The sequence below is a fragment of the Ambystoma mexicanum genome, chromosome 1q (assembly GCF_040938575.1).
Source record: "Ambystoma mexicanum isolate Mex_15411 chromosome 1q, UKY_AmexF1_1, whole genome shotgun sequence".
NCBI lineage: Eukaryota > Metazoa > Chordata > Amphibia > Caudata > Ambystomatidae > Ambystoma > Ambystoma mexicanum.
The window spans coordinates 824,160,700-824,180,245 of record NC_090922.1 but is presented as its reverse complement, the minus strand read 5'-3'; the positions used below and the strand labels follow the sequence as shown (position 1 = coordinate 824,180,245).

The 19,546-nt window shown below is 47.5% G+C and overlaps 1 protein-coding gene across 7 annotated transcripts in view; it reads left to right on the top strand.

Annotated features, from left to right (window-relative positions):
* CACNA1E (calcium voltage-gated channel subunit alpha1 E) overlaps window positions 1-19,546 on the top strand; it is a 3,100,882-nt gene that overhangs the window by 1,592,817 nt on the left and 1,488,519 nt on the right. For all 7 annotated transcript variants that reach the window (XM_069641436.1, XM_069641438.1, XM_069641434.1 and 4 more), the window contains 2 exons: window positions 15,989-16,094; window positions 19,403-19,542. In XM_069641436.1, coding sequence (XP_069497537.1) covers window positions 15,989-16,094; window positions 19,403-19,542 — 246 coding nt within the window. The remainder of the gene's footprint in view (window positions 1-15,988; window positions 16,095-19,402; window positions 19,543-19,546) is intronic.

Here is a 19,546-nt window from a genome sequence, read left to right as displayed (position 1 = left end):
ATTCAGCTCCCAAACAACTCTCCCCCATGGCCGCTGAGAAGGGGCCGCAAAGAGGACAACTCTTTCGCAGTAGAGGCAGCCCCCCCCCTCCCCATAGAGGTTTTTACAGTTCTCTCTTTTCTAACTGTTCATCCTAAGAAACACTGCAGTGAGTATCAATGTAGTTGAAGAATAAACATATTTTGCTTTTTAAGCCATTTAGGAATTGCGCTTTTGGTAATGGAGTGATCAGGGCTTTACGTGGAGTGAGACAGGGGCTCCAACAAGCGGGCTTTGCCTAAGTGCTGGGCATGGCCTACAGTGTGATGATAGGTGTGGTTTATAGGGTGGGGGCAGGCAGCAAGTGGCTTAGGCAAAGACCGCCAGCCGCAAACAATATATCAGGAGACCCTCCGATATGTATTTTGGGTCACACTGCCTGTGCCTGGTGGTTTTATTTAGACCCATTGTGTACTTTGTAATTAAATCTCTCTCTGGTAAGGTTTGTAAAGAAAGCACTGTCTCCACAGCTCTTAAACTTCCAGTGGACATGCACGAGAAGGCCACCCAGTCCAGGTTATTTTGCTTTGGATTCTGGGACTTGTCGTTTTTTCCTTCCTGCTTAAAATGTATGAAACCTACAAGTCCCAGAATCCCTTGCAAAAACAGGACTCAATGGCCTTCTCATGCATGTCGCTGGGAAATCTAATAGCTCTGCTGTCTCACCCAGTATGAGAACAATTCAACGCATTCTGTAAGTAAATCGACTATAAGAAAGGGGCAGGAGACAAACCACACCACCATGGGCACGACGGGCTAGGATTTGCGCCCCCACCGCCCCATCATTTTCATGTATTGGGTTATATGTGACATCATAGAAAATGATGTCACAGAATTAGACTGATATTTCAGGGGATCATGGGAAGTTACATTAAAAGAAGGTGCCAGAAGTAAGTCAAGAAATAGAAACTTTGCGATGTTCCGTACATGAATGGTCACTAGTATTATCATGTATAGAGCAATATTATGACCTTTATTTAGAGTAGATGACAGCGTGGGCTACATCATTTCTAGGGACTTCTAATTTCGGCAGATAAGGCACAGTAAGACAAAAATGATGTGTCCAGGAGCAAAGTGGCAAAGACAGGACTGGAGACCAGTCTGCAACTCAGGCACTTGAACACGTACTTCCCAGCTTTAGTTGGAAGAAATATTGTGTACCCCAGGTATTTTTACAAATCTGGTTCCAATATAGCATCTGACATTGGAATGCAATGCAGAAAAACCTGTGGCACGATTGCTTTTATTTTGATGGTGTATATAGTTGGCCATCTTGTTCAATCGAGCATTATCCGGAAGCTACGAATGAGGATTGTTTTGGACGTCAAATGCATCTCCAAGCAATAGCATAAGGCGAGCTACACACCTGACGGATGTCTCTTGCTGTGGCCACAGTTTCCAAGGACATCAGGGGATGGATGGAGTGGGCCTGATGCAGACAGCACAAAGTGTGTCTACGGCAGGATTGCTTTGCAGTCTGATCTAAGTAGAACCAATTTACTGGCCAGGTCTTGAGGCAGGGAGAGTAAGCAATTTCACACGACTTCAAATGTCAACAAAATCAGCAGAAGGCCGTGAGCAGGGAAAACAGCCTCCCAGGCCAGCAACTTCTCTTCCAACATCCTTGGCAAATCATGGCCGGTCATTTGCACTATACTCCTTCCCCCTTCTCACCTTCATTTTGGCTTTCAGCAACATTTTCGGCCTCATTACAAGTTGGGCCGTCCGAAAATAACGTGTCAGCAACAATTTATACCAGCACCTTTCCGGACCGGCCAAATCCTAGTTGGCCGGTAGGGGCTCTGACCTACCGGCAGGCCTGACCTGCGGGTAGATCAGGCCCCTACCGGCAGATAAATGCCCGAATCACTGGAACCATTACTAACGATGCCGATGATTCGGGAAACCCCATGGAGTCACTGGCATACCCACCCCCTCGGCCCCCGTAATATCCCAGTGATACCGGTATATCGGGCGGCGGAGATGGTACGGTAGTTCCCCGGCATCCCACCGGAATTACCGGCGGGATATCGGTGAGCTCATAATGAGCCCCTCTGTCTTGTGGAGGGGTCTTGAGAAGCACATAGAACATAATAAATGACTCTGAGAAATATATAAATTCCGTACAGAAACATGTTAAGAAAAAACGGTACAATTGTAGCGTTATTTTCCCTTTCTTAAACGAAAGACAATTACCAGAATAAGGTTCAGCACTAGGCTAAAAAATGGTCTGTGTTTTTTTGTAAATGTACTTTCAAGACTTAGACTCACAGGGGAACATATATGTTGTGAAAAGGTAACTTGGTGATTTTTCACTGCATGACAAAGACATGCTTCACATATGAAATGAAGAAATGTGACATTTTTCCAAAAAATTATTTTATTTGTATCAAACTCACATGAAAATAAAGAGGTTTAAAACTCTGTTTGTGTGACATATTGTTATTGTCTCCAAAGAAGACATACATTTGGTTAGATAGCTGGTGCTTTGTGAGAGCGTTCAGCAACAAAATGCACTGAGGACAGTTCTTATCATCGAAAAAAGTCTTGTAGAAAACAATAGTCAATCGAATGAGCCAAAAGTGTGCAGAAAAGAGTAGTGGAACTGTGCTCTCTGCAGGGGAGAGGGTAGGCGGACGCATAGTGCAAAACGTGACAAGGTGTTGCGGCAGGGCATTGCAGTAGTCTAAGTGGCTAGTAACTAAGGCTCCTATTACAAATTTAGACTTGTACAAGGACATGAATGGACAAATCCTCTGAATAGAATGATGAATTTGGGCGTAAAAAGTAGAGGAATGGTAAACAGAAAAAAATAAAAGTAGTGGAACGCCGCTCCTGACCGTTCCCGCTCACATCGATCACTAGCCATCTCTTGTGAATAGCATTCCCCTTAAATGCTCTCCTTGACCAAGAGAGAGTTAAGGGTATGCTGCTCCTGCTGTGCCCTGTCTTCTGGGCAGCTGGCAGTGTGGGGGGCAGAGGATGGATCTGCCAGCCTTGCAGGGTGTTGGGAGGTGACAGTGCAAGCTTTCCAGACAGATGAAAGGACCTCATGCCCGGAAGCTGTGCACCCTCTCTACCAAACACTCTGTATTAGCACAAGGCCCCGAGTGACCAGACTGCTCACGCCTAGGACAGGCCTTGAATGTGGGAGGCTCTCAACGTTCCATGAAGTCAAAGTGCATTTTGAGAACCTAAGAATGACCACCGATTCGACAAATATGAGGTGATAGTAAGTCGAGCATGAACCCTTCTGAGCAAATAATGCACACTGGCCTCGGTGCTCATTACATTAGCCACAACACTCAGCCTAACAGTGCCATGTCTGCAGACCACAAGCCATTAAACTCCTTTGGACAGCTTCAGCATTCTGGTACAAGCTGTCCATCAGCAGAGGACAGCTGCTCAGTACCCTAAATGTACCCAACCTGAACAACCTTCAAATGGTGCACACGAGAATTTGCAGTCAAGTCCCTATTAGTGGAAGACTGAGGCAGAGCTCTAGCTATCCTCTGCCCACTTAAAGCCCTGGTAGTGATATGATATGATAAGTCACTTATAACGCAAAATGATTTGTATGTTGGTTTTAAAAGTGGAGATAATACCAGGGACATTTGCACCGGGGCAAGTGCAATCAGCACTAGGGCAAAACATTATTGCTGCAGATTTTTGCACCAGGGCAATGTTTGTCTAGCCCTAGTCCGTTGCGTTGGTGTACACATGTATTGACATTATATCCTTTTTGAACCAGAGCAATTTTTCCCTAGTGCTATTTGCACTTGCATCAATGCACTTTCTTTAATAGGGTCCATAATCTATTCTGCTGTCTAAATTATCAACCACTGTGTAAGGATATCGGGTCACAAATCTTGGCTACTCACATGACACATTATGTGATCCTGAGCGGAATCACTTTACCTTAGAGTCCTTTATCTTCTTTAACTAACACATTGGGATCATCCAACAGTAATTCAGTCCAACATGTACAACAGCGAACGTCTCATGCATGCATGGTTGAGTACTATACAGTGGCGCTTAATATATGTTTATAAACAATTGTATAGTGCACACTGTAAACTAAATCGTCTCCTTGCTCATCCCCGGCAATAACACCTGTGAGCCATGATGTTATCACAAAGAAATGCAATAAGTGGTATTTTGCTATGGCTATGGCACATCTCATATATAACCGTAAATAACACTATGGGTGTCTGGGCATTAGGAGCTGAACTTGCTCATGCTAAGAACCAGGCCCTCCTTTTCTAAAAAAAAAACTCTAGAAAAAGAAGCAAATTATCCCTTCGACGACAATAGAGTGACAGATGTTGCAGCCATTTTAACCTCCATTCAAAATCCTGTGGATGTCCAATTGAGTATATATGGTTCATTGTTACAAACATTTTAATGTTAGGGGGAGTGTTGTGAAAAAGTTAACTGGGTACTAATCTCAGTGTGTAGAATGTAGCCAGTGATTCAAGCATGCAACCCTTTTATCACAGACATATTCTTCAAATATAAAGATCTGTTGTTACTCTTATGTGATTTGATGCAAGACAGGACTTGACTAACCTTGCCCTTCGAATGACCCTGGCACCCACATATAGGGATATGTGAACGGAGGATAGCACAGGGGCAACGTGCTGGTCTTCGCAGAGCAACATAGGTTTGAATCGCCGATTCGCGGTTAGAAACTGAACTCCGGTATAGTATTAGGCGCGTTCTAAAAAAAAGTAAAAAAACATCTTTCCACCCAGTGACTCTTAATTCAGGGCAGAATTATTAACTTGAAGATTTCATGGGCATCCCTGTTTTGGCCTTTCTTTTGGTCACCTTGCCACTCCTTCCCAGCCATCCTTTCCACCGCCCTTCCCGTGATGCTGACATACCTACCCTCTCCCTCTTGGGCTTCACACATCCTCCACTTTCTTAAATTGCTTACTTCTTTTTTTATCGGGTACCTTGACTTTGATTCCTTCCTCCTTGAACTCACCCTTCTCCCTTTCTCTTGTAACTTGAGCCACAACTCAGTTTAACTTCTACATCACCCTTCTCCTCTCCACACAACGGCCCCCCTGAAACCCAATTCTCCCACTCCCACATGGCCCGCAACCTCATCTATCCTCTTTGCTAACTACAAAACACCTGCTTACTCTACCACGCCGCCGTTCACTCTTTCGCTCAGCTTCTGGAATACACAAGCCCTCTTGAATAAGACTTCCTATATCACTGACCACTTTGACTCTTAGATCACCAGTCGGGGCATGCCCATAGCGGGCAGTAGGGCTGCAGCTCCCCCTTTAATTTTCGGAACTCTCCAGGCCCCCCAATGAAACCCAGAGCAGCAATGGTGCTAAAAAAGCATTTGCATTATGGAGCGAGTGATTTTAATTTGCTGCATAATAATTCAGATGTGGCATTTGCATTTACAAACAATAGCAGACCGGAAGATAAAATGCCCATGCTTTCATTCATGTAAAAGAACTGGGGGAGACCACAGGTGACATCATGCGCAAATCTTGTGCATGAAGCATCCTGAAAAGCTCTTCACCCCTCCTTCTGGCTGGCTGTCTGTCTCAAGCCAGGGGCGGGGGCAGAATGCTGACCCCCAACTTCTTCCCCCCCTCCTTTAAATAGGAAGGTGGAGCACTGGTCTAACAGGGACCCCCACAGGCCATGCTGTGTGGGGGGCGCTTGCTGCCCAAGTCTAGTGGAGCGGGGTCAGTGGCGGTGGGGGGCCCCCACATTTTGTGTTATGCCAGTGTGGAGGAGGGATGAAGGGTGTCGCCTGACCACTGACCCTGCCCCTCCAATGTGATAATGTTGGAGGAAGAGGGAGGAAGGCCAGTCCTAAAGAAATCACCACTGTAGCCTGACCAGGTACTTTTTTTAAATAAAAAAAGTTGTGTATGTTTGTGTGATTGCATGTGTGTGTGAGGGAGAGACAGATTGCATTTTTAAACCGTGCTTGCATGTGGGTGACAGAGTGTACCTGTGTGAGTGAAGTGTTCTGCTGGGTGTCATGTGTATGATTGAGAGAAGCTTATTGATGTGTGACTAGTTGTGTATGTGAATGTATATATCTGCATTATGCTGGGTGCCGTGTGAATGAATCCTTCACACAGCACCCACCCGAACACTTATTCAGAGAGATACACATATTCATATATGCATGCATACAATATACAAGCAGTGTGCCCTGTGCCCCTGATACAGTGTCTCTCAATCATTCAGTATGTGGCGTGACTGCTTGTGTGCATGTATGTATACATGAGTGTCTCTGAGGGTGTGATGTGTTCTGGTGGGTGCTGTGTGAAGGATTCTTTCACAAAGCACTGTAAGAAAGGCATGGTATCACTAGTAAGACAGACACAATTGACCACAGTTCCAGGGTGTTTACTGAACTTCAAAATGGGTTCGATAAACGCCTATCTAATCCTAAATATACAGATGGGAGCAAGCTACGACCATCAAATAATAATTACGCAGTCCTACTGGTGTCTTGTCAAAATAAAAAGGGCCTATACTAAAAAAAACTATTGCCAATCCTTACCTCTAGATAAAAATAGTGTGGGGAATGACGTTATAAAAAAGAAAGATGTGATCAAAATGATATGTCAGGATGTTCAGGCCATTGTCCTCCCTTCCCCACGTTTTCAGCACGGGACAAGGTGGTTCACTCGAATATAGCAGTCTCTGGCATCTTTAGCACAAGGATACAGTACAATCATTAGCATCGGGGCCTTCTATACCCAAGTCTCCTTACTTCCCAAAGTCTCTTCACTCAGAGGGCCTGATGCAACCCAATAAACAATAAGTTATTTTCTGCTTTAGATTTTCACAAGTATTTACTTTGGGTGATTCACTATTCACACCGGATCGCCCTCAGCCGGGCTCAAATCTCTTTAGTACAATGTTTGTCACCTTGGATACACCTCATCCGGGCTCAGATCCCTTTTAACACCATGTTAGAAGGATACGCTTTTTCGGGTGACTCACGGTTCACTGCGGATCACCCTCAAGCGGGCTCAGATACCTTTTTAACACAATTAGTTTCCCTCAGCCGGGCTCAGACCAATTTCAATTTACTTCAAGTATCGAAGACTTTCCAATGTGTACAGGGTTTGGCTTGATCCGTTGCAGACCAATTTGATTTCACAATTCCTTTCGATTTAACATTTGTCACCTTTTTGTTGGATACCTAACAGAGACTTTCGAATGAGCACCCATGTGACCCTGGACCACTCTCTACTGTATTGTATCTTAGCTTCAAAGTTCAGTCACTCATCTGCTGTGTTAATTATATTCACGTCGCTTGCCACATATGCTTCCTACACTCTTCTCTTCAATTTTCTTTACATAAAGTTGCTGCTTGCAACCTTGGTTTCCACACAGACCACTCTGGTATCATTCTCTCCAACTCACCGGCTGTGCCCGCTTCAGAGGTGCTGCTTTGTTGTAGGAGCCAAGGACAGTTCCACGGCAGCAAATGTCTCCTTGCCTTGACTATCAACGCTGAAGAGCCCCGGTTACCTCCGACACACAATGCAGGATTCTTCAGCTTTGATTCCAGGTCTTACATTTCCTATTCTCGAAAGGCTCATTAAAGATACACTCTTTCAGTGAAAAGGTCAAGGGCACGTTCCTCCTTGCAATCCTCTTTGATCGTGCCATCTTCCGCCTTATATTAAACTGCCATCTTGGATCTGCTGCTTGCTTGTGTGCTTTGCCTTGCTCAGAGTGTGCTTTCGTGCTCTGCCGTTTATCTGTGTGGGGAAGTGTGATGGAAGTCAGGTGTGTGTAATGATCAGTAATTGTCTGATCCTGCCTGACCATTGTATTGGGACACGTCAGGTATACGGCTCGGGTGCTTGTCCGTTTTCTCTCACAGTGAGCTGCCCGTGTGAAAGTGTTCATGTTGGGAAGAGGTGTATGGGGGGTTTAGTTACAAAGTATCCTACCTGGTAGGATGGGGTAAAGGTGTTACAGGGAAGGGGATACGCGTCTCACCATCCGTTGTCCCACTTTTACTCCCCAAAGACCGCTCATCCAGGTGATCCTCCCGCACTGGTCCACCCCCAGGAACTTGATCCAAAAGCAATGTCCAAGTCCTGGTCACCTGGATGACTGATCCCTGGGGACTAGCGGGTGAGACGCCTTCAGGTTTCAAACAGCACCCACCAGAACACTTAAGGAAGATGCATATATTCATAAATATGTCCCTCCACCTTACACTCCTCCTCTGCACTCTTCCATGATGAAGTGGAAATTCAAGCAGGACTCTCTTGCCCCTTACCTTGATGATGTTAGAACATCTATCTTCTCTCCCTCACCCATATAGATGTTTTTTCCATTGACCGTGCCTTTTCTTACTTTCACTATGCACTCATGACTCCCTTTGATCAATGCAATCCTGCCCGCACATTCACACCTTTCTGCCTCCATCTGCAGGGCTGGATCACCTCTAAGATTCAGATCCTCAAAATAAACATGATCTATGACTGTGGCACAATCCAGACCCCACCCTACTACTAACCTACTAAATTCCCTTGCTGCACTCCCTGCATTAGTATCTGCCAAGCCTTCCTGCTTCATAAATCTAATCTCCATGTGCAATTACCTCTGAAAATTTCATTCTATCCTCCAAGCTTTGCTTGCACCGCTCAAGTCAGTGCTTCCTCCCTCTCTGCACTTTGCTAATCACTATTGACACCACTTTTCTTCTAGAATCTCTTACATTTGTTACACTCACAGTCCTCCTCTCTCTCCCTCCAACACCACCTCTCCCCTTCTACTCTTGAATCCTTCTGCCCACCTCTCCTCCTGAATCAACACCCAGACCTTACTCTTATGGACCAGTTTGCGCCTCAAATAGTCAAACACTTAGTCCCTGGGGGTGGGGGATCCCTTGTTCATTCAAGAATGCCATGGTCATCCTGTCCTTGAAAAAACCTAGCACTGACCATGTCCAGGGCCCGTTGAGGCTGAACCTCTGGAGAAAATTATTGCAGTACAATTAGAGGAATACAGTATTGTGGGAGACAGGCTCTCCTCCACGAGCAGCAGTCAGGATTCAGAATTACCAGGGCACAAAGGCAACCCATCTCAATACAAGCGTTAAACCTCTGAAGTCATTAGATCTTGGACACCTTGTGGCATTCTTCCTACTTAACCTCTGAGAAACGTGCATCTTAGACTGTTGTACATACACAAGGCCTTTTGCTTCTCTTCTGGAATCCTTGAAGATCCTTTCACAGTTGCATTGTAACGACTCCCGGTTCGTAAGTCATCTGAAAAGGGGGTGGGGGGGACTCTACCACCATGACATGACATAAATGATAGTTCTAGCAAAATCATGAATTTGGTAAGATGGCTTCTCAAAATGGGTGTCCTCCCTTTTCCATAAAAAGAAATCAGAAACTGGGAGTGGTTGTTGTCTCACTTTGGGCCCCCACATTAACGCAATGGTCAAGAGTGCCCATTACAGTCTCTACAGGCTAAACAGAATCCCTCTGTTCTGCAACTTCCAGCACAAGGTGGAGGTGTTTTCAGCGATTCTTGGGTCTAGATTGGCCTAGTGTACTGGTCTGTTCATGCTTTTACCAAATCGTTCCCTCAAGCAGCAATATGGTTTGAAATAAGCCAAAAAATGTCCAATTAAAACACAAATCCGAGGTAGCAAATGGGGGCTATCTAGCCCCACAGCTTGAAGCAATGTACCATCAAATGTGAGACTTCATGAAAACCACAGCATGATGTTTAGGTCATGCGTAAAACCACTGTTTTTCTGTGAGACGTACGGCTGATAAGCCTACCTCAATTATCTCTCACACCGAATCTTCTGAACAATGACACAGCACCTTTGGAATGAGACACGTGTGTCTTGAATCTGTCGATTAACGGCCCCACATCTCTCTTACCCACCGCTTGGATCATTCCTTTCCTAGCACTTGCTTGGAACAGCACATCCCAACCCCTCTTCCTGTCTCCACAACCAAGCACCTGAGCGTGAGGAAGACCGTCTTAGAGAAAGCCAGCATGCTGACCCTCGAGCCAGTTGAGCTATAGAATGGGCCTTTGTTCATAGTGCCTTGACCAACGAAACATCAGGAGAACTCCTTCCCCCTTCATCTCACACGTATTTGCCTCCATGGCACCGCAGCTCTGGTAATGCATTGGATGCGAGGTTCCTCTAACCCCTCTCATTGCTCCCCTCTCACATCCTCCATTTCTAGAGCTCGTAAGCAGTTACCTGTGCATCGTGGAGTTGTACAAAATACCAAATGAAGAAATACATATGTACTCTTCACAGCAAGGTCATTGCCACGTTCAGCAACTGAAGAAATGAAATATCTAATACATTAATATGCACTTCCTGTAAATCCTACGGTGTTTTGAGCAATTTCTTCTAAAAAAAAAAAAAAGGTTCTGTAAAATGCCCCATTTCGACCCCTTATTTTAAAAATAATTGTTGAGGAAAACATCCCCCCAAGTCCTTCCAGGGGGAATAAGGATCCATTGCCTCACTTGGTCACGTTCTGATATTCAGGAGGGGATTTCTTCCATGTTTTGAAAATAAAAAAGCTGGTACCTGTGTACGCAGCTATGTACCCCAGAAAAGATCACCCAAACGTGGCCACCCACAAAAGCTCACAGCCGGTCGTCCTGCTTCTAGAGATGAGCTCAGCCTCTGTGCAACCAGTTGTTTTTCCACAAATTCTCTCTCTCATATCTGACACACAACATGCTGGCGGCCCTCCTGGCACACTGCATTTTCCATTAACTTTATTCAAACCATGACATGCTTCAGAATATTATTCTCTCTTTATAAAGTGTGCTATAATTGATTTCAAATACATCTCTAATATATATATATCACTTTAATTAGAACTCGTGAGGTAAAATCTTCTAATGTATCAACAATGATCAAGCAAACTAATTAATGATTACTTTCAGTTCATAGAGATGTATTGTGTCCTTTGGTGTTTGCTGATGGCACATGACATGGACTGAGTCTCTCACATCAGCAAAATGGAGTCGTTTTCCTAATTTGATCAAGTGCGTTCTCGCCCGCCATTTCCACTCGATACAAACAACAGACTGAACGGGATCTAACGTTTCTCTGGAGATTGTTCTAGAACTCCAAACTCAAGTGCCACTTTCAGAGAACTACTTGGAAATCTGTCATCTCATTTAAGCCTCTGTCATAGTCCTATACAATTCAGGCCCAGGAGGTTGCTCTATTTTTCTTTAACAGTTACTGTCTATCTCTCTCCATCAAGGGTTTTTCTGAATTAGTCTCAAAGCTCCGCAACTCGTGCAATTAAATGATCTGCGTGACGTTATTTGCGACTGGTGAGTTCAGTGACTTTGTTCTAATATCCAACGTATGTTCTGCTATTCTTTTGCGTAGTGTCCATGTGGTTTCTATGACATCATTTTGTTCATAAGGAAACTGGATTAAGTAAACCAAGTATGAACTCGGACGTGTTGCATGTACCGACTCAGCGAAATGGTTTACCTGTCCTGTGGTAATGTGTTCCCTTCAAGAAAATGATTGTAAATGGAGCAGTTCAGCCATGGAAACGTTCCTTTATTCTCAGTTGTAAGGAAAGTCTGGCTACCTCCAATCTTTGAAATGCCTAATTTAATTAAGTCACTCAAATTTCTGTCATGTGTTTGTGCAAATTATGCTAGTTCCTTCTTGATTTTTTGAGTACCTTATCCTTTTGTAAATATTTCCTTTTTTAAATATTTCCATTGAATTTTTCTGATTTGTTTGGAATAGTTTGCATGCTGTATCATATGTCAAGGCACAAAGTATTCTAGATGGTGTTCTTTCATTGCTGTTATATATCAAACGGAACTTATTTTTTGTTTTGCCTGTCAAATGGTTTCATGGTCTCCTCTCTTTAAATCCATTACAGTTCTGTACTGGCATACATTACATCGGTCTTGTGTGCACATATTCTACGACTTCTTAGTTATTGAGAAAATGGCAGCTCTTGAATCAGTGATGGGGGTGGCAAGAAGGGCTTTCATTAGTGATTATTTGTCTGTTAGTTTGCAAAATACCCGACTAGCTAAGCACTTTCCAGATTGGAAGAATATTGTAACTGAGAAACTGATTGAGATCTGATGTTCGTAGAATATGTAGACACGGGACTGATGTAAAATATGCTACTGCGGAAATGTGTGATGGATTTAAAGAGAGGTGATATGACCATGGAACCATTTAAACATTCGATCTGTGAACGGGTGATAGCACTGGGGCAATGCGCTGGTCTTGGAAGCAAGACAATGCAGAGCAACAGAGGTTCATATCCCCAACCTCAGGTATTAAACGTGTCATCATAAAATAAACAAAATAATTTTTTCTGCCTTTAATAGTATATCTGTGAGTGAGAAATTCGATCATTCGCACAGTGGGTGTTGTCTCGCTGGAGCTTTTTTGAACTTAAAAAAAATGGACAGATGGTAGATTAACCTCTGTAAAATGTGTGGGGCAAATCCACACACATTTTCCTATGGTCACTGCACGACATCCACATGGACACGTGTACTCTGGGTGGACACAGCTTACAGGCGCCTTCCCCCCTGTCATATTTAGTTGGGATATCACAGCAAAGAGCGCATCAAGGCACCTCAGAAGAGGGAGGGCAAAACCTTCCCCCTGCCATGGCCAGCCTAATTAACAAAGGCTCCATGGAGCTGCCCTTTCGCTTTGTTTAAGCTCTGCTGCTGGTGGCAGCTTCGCATACTAATCAAAGTTTAATTCAAACAGGCCCATATGGTGCCTGGCTACAGAGGCTAAACAAAGGAGACAGGAAACCCCAGAATCCCTTTCATATGCACTGTGTCAACCTGAAGCCAGCTCCCGCCCTAAAGTATTAATGACAGTGAGTTATCATCGCTGATACTATGTTTTTACAGTAGGCAACGCCAGCAGGGGGATCCCATTCAGAAGGTACGAGAATGTGGTTTGCAGGAGACAGAAAGTCTGTTCTCGCCGCAGCTTCAAGGGAGACCTGCCGATTTAATCAGGCACCACAGAGACCACCATTAACTAGAGAGATCCTTTGATCCACAACAGACAGGAAGAAGGGTGGGACTTAGTATTCCATGTTTTTACCCCTTTACCTTTTCTGTTGCAAAGCACTCTGGTTATGACCTAATGCACAAAGGAGATTGTTGGTGGGGACCCAGGATTGGTTCATTAAGGGAGGCTTAGCCTACAGCAATCACTGTCGCCCATTTGGCTTTAAAAGAGGGCTGAGATCCTCTTTTGGGCAGACCATATGAAGACTTTGCAAGGATTAACTAAAACAACTCAGCATTGGACCCTGGCTGAAGGTACAGTCTGCCTTATATCTACCGCCAGTGAAGGAAGGCTAGGATTTCCAAGAGGGAAGCAAGATCCCTACCTGAAATATCTCCCAGGGAACAGAGGGAGATACTGAATCCAGAGGACCATCCAGCAGCTCCAGAACCGGTACCCAGCTACCACACAGCATGCCCTGCTAGGCTCGTCAGCAAGCTTCCTAGGTGGGAAGTGCCAGAGAGTCTCAGAACCAAATCAAGGACAAGGCAGTTGCCTGCAATACTCTCCTCAGCTTTGGGCCATCCACCTTAAACGAAGACATAAGCCCACTGAAGAAGATAGAAGGAGTGACTTGACAAGCATCTACCAATGTCTGCCTTAAAGGACATTTTCGAGCCAGTCAAGCCCCTCGAGCTGCAACTGACTGCACCGCTAACTGTTGTTACACCGCAGTCAACAGTGTCTGAGACGCCTCGACCAGTACTTCAGACCCACCAACCAGCACTGAGACAATGATTCCTGAACCCGAGCCGCTGTGTAGGCCAGCCTTCTGGTACCCGCACTCGTTGAGCTGCCTGCCACCTGCTACCCGCAGCTGTGTTCCATCTTGAACTCTGTCGTAGAAGCTGCAAAACACACTGAAACCGACTCTGCACTGTCGAGCACCAAGAACCTCAACAGGCACAAGGTACATTTCGATTCTGTCTCCCTGGTCCTTCTCCGAAGGCCCCCAGTGACATTTTATGACCCATCGCTCCCTATATGTTGAAACCAAGTATCCTTCAACTATTGCGATTAATTACTTTACCGACTATCCTCCTGCAAGTATCCAGAGTGCATCCCTTTTCCTTCTTTGAAACTGTCTGTTCTCTGCATTCCTTTACATGGTGGGTTGCATTGTGTAGTGTGCTAGAACTGTCTGTTGTGAGTGTAATGAAGTAGATATGTTTATACAATCTTGACTGCACAGTCCCTTTTATCATTGGGTAATAATTGTATTTTTGCTGTGTTGCAACTAACCATCGATCCACGACCTTGCAGAGATAAGCCTGCTGTTCCGTCCACATTACCAAAATTGGGCAAGGAGGTTTATAATTTGCTTGTGTTTCCAATCTGTTGGGATCTCTTCTCGTGTACTAGAGTTGTGGGGCTGATTGAAGTTTTAGAAACCGATATTCATCCCTGGATCACTGGTGCCCCGGAAGTTGATTTGTCACAGTGGGTTTCTCTCATTAATCCGAATCAACAATCATTTTAATCATTTTTCAATACCCTTTCAGATGAGAATATAGCATCCATGAATGTGTGAAACCAAATCTGTGAAATTACATCCTGTAATGCAGCACGTATTTCTGTTTCAATTGTTCCCTATATATTTTTGCAAGATTATGGGACAAATTTACCCCCCCGCCCCAGCGAAATACCTTTAATTTGTAGAAAATAAATGTTACTACGTCTGAAATACTTATTCTTTAAAGCAGTGCTGCACAGCATACATCCCACGGGCCGAATGCAGCCATTCAAGTTATTATTCATGTCCCTCCAAGTCACGAGTTTAAGGATGAAGCGTTGCCTGCCCTAAAGTTAATTAGGCGCTCACTGTGTCATATCAGGTGTGTGAAGCTTCTGTGGTGCTGTGTCTTTACACCATGTAAGAAGCAGTTCTTGTATTTAAAAACATGACTTCAGTCGCCTAATAGAAATAAATCAAAACGCTAATGAAATTAATAGACAATGCATCGCACGTTGCAGTTTAAAAGGAATGAATAAAAAGTACACCTTACAACTCATGTTTTTTTAACTCCATTGCGCACAGATTTCCCCATCACCCGCTCATTCCCATGAATAGTTTGGCCCAAAGTAGAGGACTTGTCCAGCAAATGTAGCCCCCTGCTTTAAAACTGTCACAATGGGATGGGGAAACCTCTCGGCCTGGGGTGGGAGGCCTAACAGGGTTTGTACCAGAGCCAGTCCTGCCCCGGCCACAGGGTGTGGGATTTGGGATGGTCCCACTCCCTGCCCTTCTACTTTTGCCTGAATGTATACTGCACAGTCTCTCTCTTGTCACATAGGACTTCAACACCCAGCATGCCTAGAGGTGGAAGAGCGAGTGAGCAACCTGACCAAGTGAAAGGCGCGTGTACACCGCCTTTTGCACTGTATAGTTGCACTCTGCCATGCAAATGACAAACATTTGGCGGCGTGGCCCCAGCTGTGCCTGAGTGCACACATACCAGGTCCCTGCCATCAAATTAGGATATTGCATAAAATGAGCTCCTGTGTGTTTGCCCCCTCAAAAAGTGGAGGGTGCTCGAGCTACTGATGTTCGAAATCAAGCCCAGTAGAGCATGTCCCATCCAGTGCTTCAGAGATTGGAGTCTTAAGTGAGATGCTGTCCCCGAGAGCAAGGTGTTGCTGCGTTTAGAAGCAGAACAAGGCAATGGGTCTGCATGCAGTGCAGGGTGCTGGTTCTAAGGGCAGTGGGAGGGACTGCCACCTGCAGCAGTGGGACAGCTTGCGTCTGCTGGGGATGTACGGGTCAACTGCTGCTTGGGTAAACATTGGGGGTAACAAGCTTACAGGGGGAGCAACATCTTACCATGGTTCTTCCTTAACATTTCCTTCCTCCACTCCGTTTGAGTATATGATTCTTGCAACGATCATTGCCAACTGCATCGTCCTTGCCCTGGAGCAGCACCTGCCGGAGGACGACAAGACCCCCATGTCCCGGAGACTGGTAAGTGGTGCCTGCCTTCGGCCCATCGCTCCTCTACATCACATCATCGGCACTGATATATGCTCCACTCTCGTGTCCTGCGCCCCTGCTGCTTACAGTCATCATCCCGACACTCTGTACTACCTGATGCTGGCGTCCCGTGCAGCCCTGTACCCCAGGCTCGTGCCCTGCGCCCCTGCTGCTTACAGTCATCATCCCGACACTCTGTACTACCTGATGCTGGCGTCCCGTGCAGCCCTGTACCCCAGGCTCGTGCCCTGCGCCCCTGCTGCTTACAGTCATCACCCCGACACTCTGTACTACCTGATGCTGGCGTCCCATGCAGCCCTGTACCCCACTCTCGTGTCCTGCGCCCCTGTTGCTTACAGTCATCATCCCGACACTCTGTACTACCTGATGCTGGCGTCCCGTGCAGCCCTGTACCCCAGGCTCGTGTCCTGCGCCCCTGCTGCTTACAGTCATCATCCCGACACTCTGTACTACCTGATGCTGGCGTCCCGTGCAGCCCTGTACCCCAGGCTCGTGTCCTGCGCCCCTGCTGCTTACAGTCATCATCCCGACACTCTGTACTACCTGATGCTGGCGTCCCGTGCAGCCCTGTACCCCAGGCTCGTGCCCTGCGCCCCTGCTGCTTACAGTCATCATCCCGACACTCTGTACTACCTGATGCTGGCGTCCCGTGCAGCCCTGTACCCCAGGCTCGTGTCCTGCGCCCCTGCTGCTTACAGTCATCATCCCGACACTCTGTACTACCTGATGCTGGCGTCCCGTGCAGCCCTGTACCCCAGGCTCGTGCCCTGCGCCCCTGCTGCTTACAGTCATCATCCCGACACTCTGTACTACCTGATGCTGGCGTCCCGTGCAGCCCTGTACCCCAGGCTCGTGTCCTGCGCCCCTGCTGCTTACAGTCATCATCCCGACACTCTGTACTACCTGATGCTGGCGTCCCATGCAGCCCTGTACCCCACTCTCGTGTCCTGCGCCCCTGTTGCTTACAGTCATCATCCCGACACTCTGTACTACCTGATGCTGGCGTCCCGTGCAGCCCTGTACCCCAGGCTCGTGTCCTGCGCCCCTGCTGCTTACAGTCATCATCCCGACACTCTGTACTACCTGATGCTGGCGTCCCGTGCAGCCCTGTACCCCAGGCTCGTGCCCTGCGCCCCTGCTGCTTACAGTCATCATCCCGACACTCTGTACTACCTGATGCTGGCGTCCCATGCAGCCCTGTACCCCACTCTCGTGTCTTGCGCCCCTGTTGCTTACAGTCATCATCCCGACACTCTGTACTACCTGATGCTGGCGTCCCGTGCAGCCCTGTACCCCAGGCTCGTGCCCTGCGCCCCTGCTGCTTACAGTCATCATCCCGACACTCTGTACTACCTGATGCTGGCGTCCCGTGCAGCCCTGTACCCCAGGCTCGTGTCCTGCGCCCCTGCTGCTTACAGTCATCACCCCGACACTCTGTACTACCTGATGCTGGCGTCCCATGCAGCCCTGTACCCCAGGCTCGTGTCCTGCGCCCCTGCTGCTTACAGTCATCATCCCGACACTCTGTACTACCTGATGCTGGCGTCCCGTGCAGCCCTGTACCCCAGGCTCGTGTCCTGCGCCCCTGCTGCTTACAGTCATCATCCCGACACTCCGTACTACCTGATGCTGGCGTCCCGTGCAGCCCTGTACCCCAGGCTCGTGTCCTGCGCCCCTGCTGCTTACAGTCATCATCCCGACACTCTGTACTACCTGATGCTGGCGTCCCATGCAGCCCTGTACCCCAGGCTCGTGTCCTGCGCCCCTGCTGCTTACAGTCATCATCCCGACACTCCGTACTACCTGATGCTGGCGTCCCGTGCAGCCCTGTACCCCAGGCTCGTGCCCTGCGCCCCTGCTGCTTACAGTCATCATCCCGACACTCTGTACTACCTGATGCTGGCGTCCCGTGCAGCCCTGTACCCCAGGCTCGTGTCCTGCGCCCCTGCTGCTTACAGTCATCATCCCGACACTCTGTACTACCTGATGCTGGCGTCCCATGCAGCCCTGTACCCCAGGCTCGTGTCCTGCGCCCCTGCTGCTTACAGTCATCATCCCGACACTCTGTACTACCTGATGCTGGCGTCCCGTGCAGCCCTGTACCCCAGGCTCGTGCCCTGCGCCCCTGCTGCTTACAGTCATCATCCCGACACTCTGTACTACCTGATGCTGGCGTCCCGTGCAGCCCTGTACCCCAGGCTCGTGCCCTGCGCCCCTGCTGCTTACAGTCATCATCCCGACACTCTGTACTACCTGATGCTGGCGTCCCGTGCAGCCCTGTACCCCAGGCTCGTGTCCTGCGCCCCTGCTGCTTACAGTCATCATCCCGACACTCTGTACTACCTGATGCTGGCGTCCCGTGCAGCCCTGTACCCCAGGCTCGTGCCCTGCGCCCCTGCTGCTTACAGTCATCATCCCGACACTCTGTACTACCTGATGCTGGCGTCCCGTGCAGCCCTGTACCCCAGGCTCGTGTTCACGCTCCTTCAGTGCACCGCTGTACCTCTTCACTGCACCCATGTGCCTTGTTCCCACATCCACACAGCCCCCCTGTCCTTGCAACTTGCCTTCGCCACATGTCTATCCCTTGCACCCGCCCTCGTCGCACCTTGCACTCCGCTTCTCAGCACTCCTTTCCACCTTCCCTGCTGGTTTTTGCACCTTGCGCCTGCCACACTAACCCGCCCTCTCTCAGCCACTCCTTTGAACTCCTCGTTGACCAACAATCCTTATCCCTTCCGGCCTCATTATGTCCGCTACTTCCTTTCCACCATCCCTCAATTTCCCTTTCTTCTCCTCTTCTGTGGATCCTCCCATCCCCGCGCTGTGTCATCCATCCTGGCTTTCATCGTCCTTCCCTCCCTCCGTTCCCTCTCCATCCATCCATCTCATTCTTCCCTGCTTTACTTCGTATTTCTTTGGTTCGTCATTCCCTGCTTCCTTCTTTCATTGCCCCGTGTAACATTCTGTCCACTCCTTTTTCCTCTCTTTTTTCTTTTCTCCCTCCCTCCCTTGCTGCATCTTTTCCTTTCTCGTCCACTCTGGTCTCCACTCCTACTTCCGTGTCGGCATCTACCTCTCTCCCCCTTGCATCTCTTCTTTCTACCTCTCTCCCCTTGCATCTCTTCTTTCTATCTCTCTCCCCTTGCATCTCTTCTTTCTACCTCTCACATGGAAGCCACGGTGGTGGCTGCTCCTTAACACTGTTTGCTGTTGCTATCTATGATCCTCTGTAGAACCCTGACCCGTATTGCTCTTCCCACTTGCCCTCTCTGCAGGAGAAGACCGAGCCCTACTTCATTGGAATCTTCTGCTTTGAGGCCAGCATCAAGGTGGTGGCCCTGGGATTCGTGTTCCACAAAGGATCCTATCTCCGGAATGGCTGGAATATTATGGACTTCATTGTGGTGATGAGCGGGTGA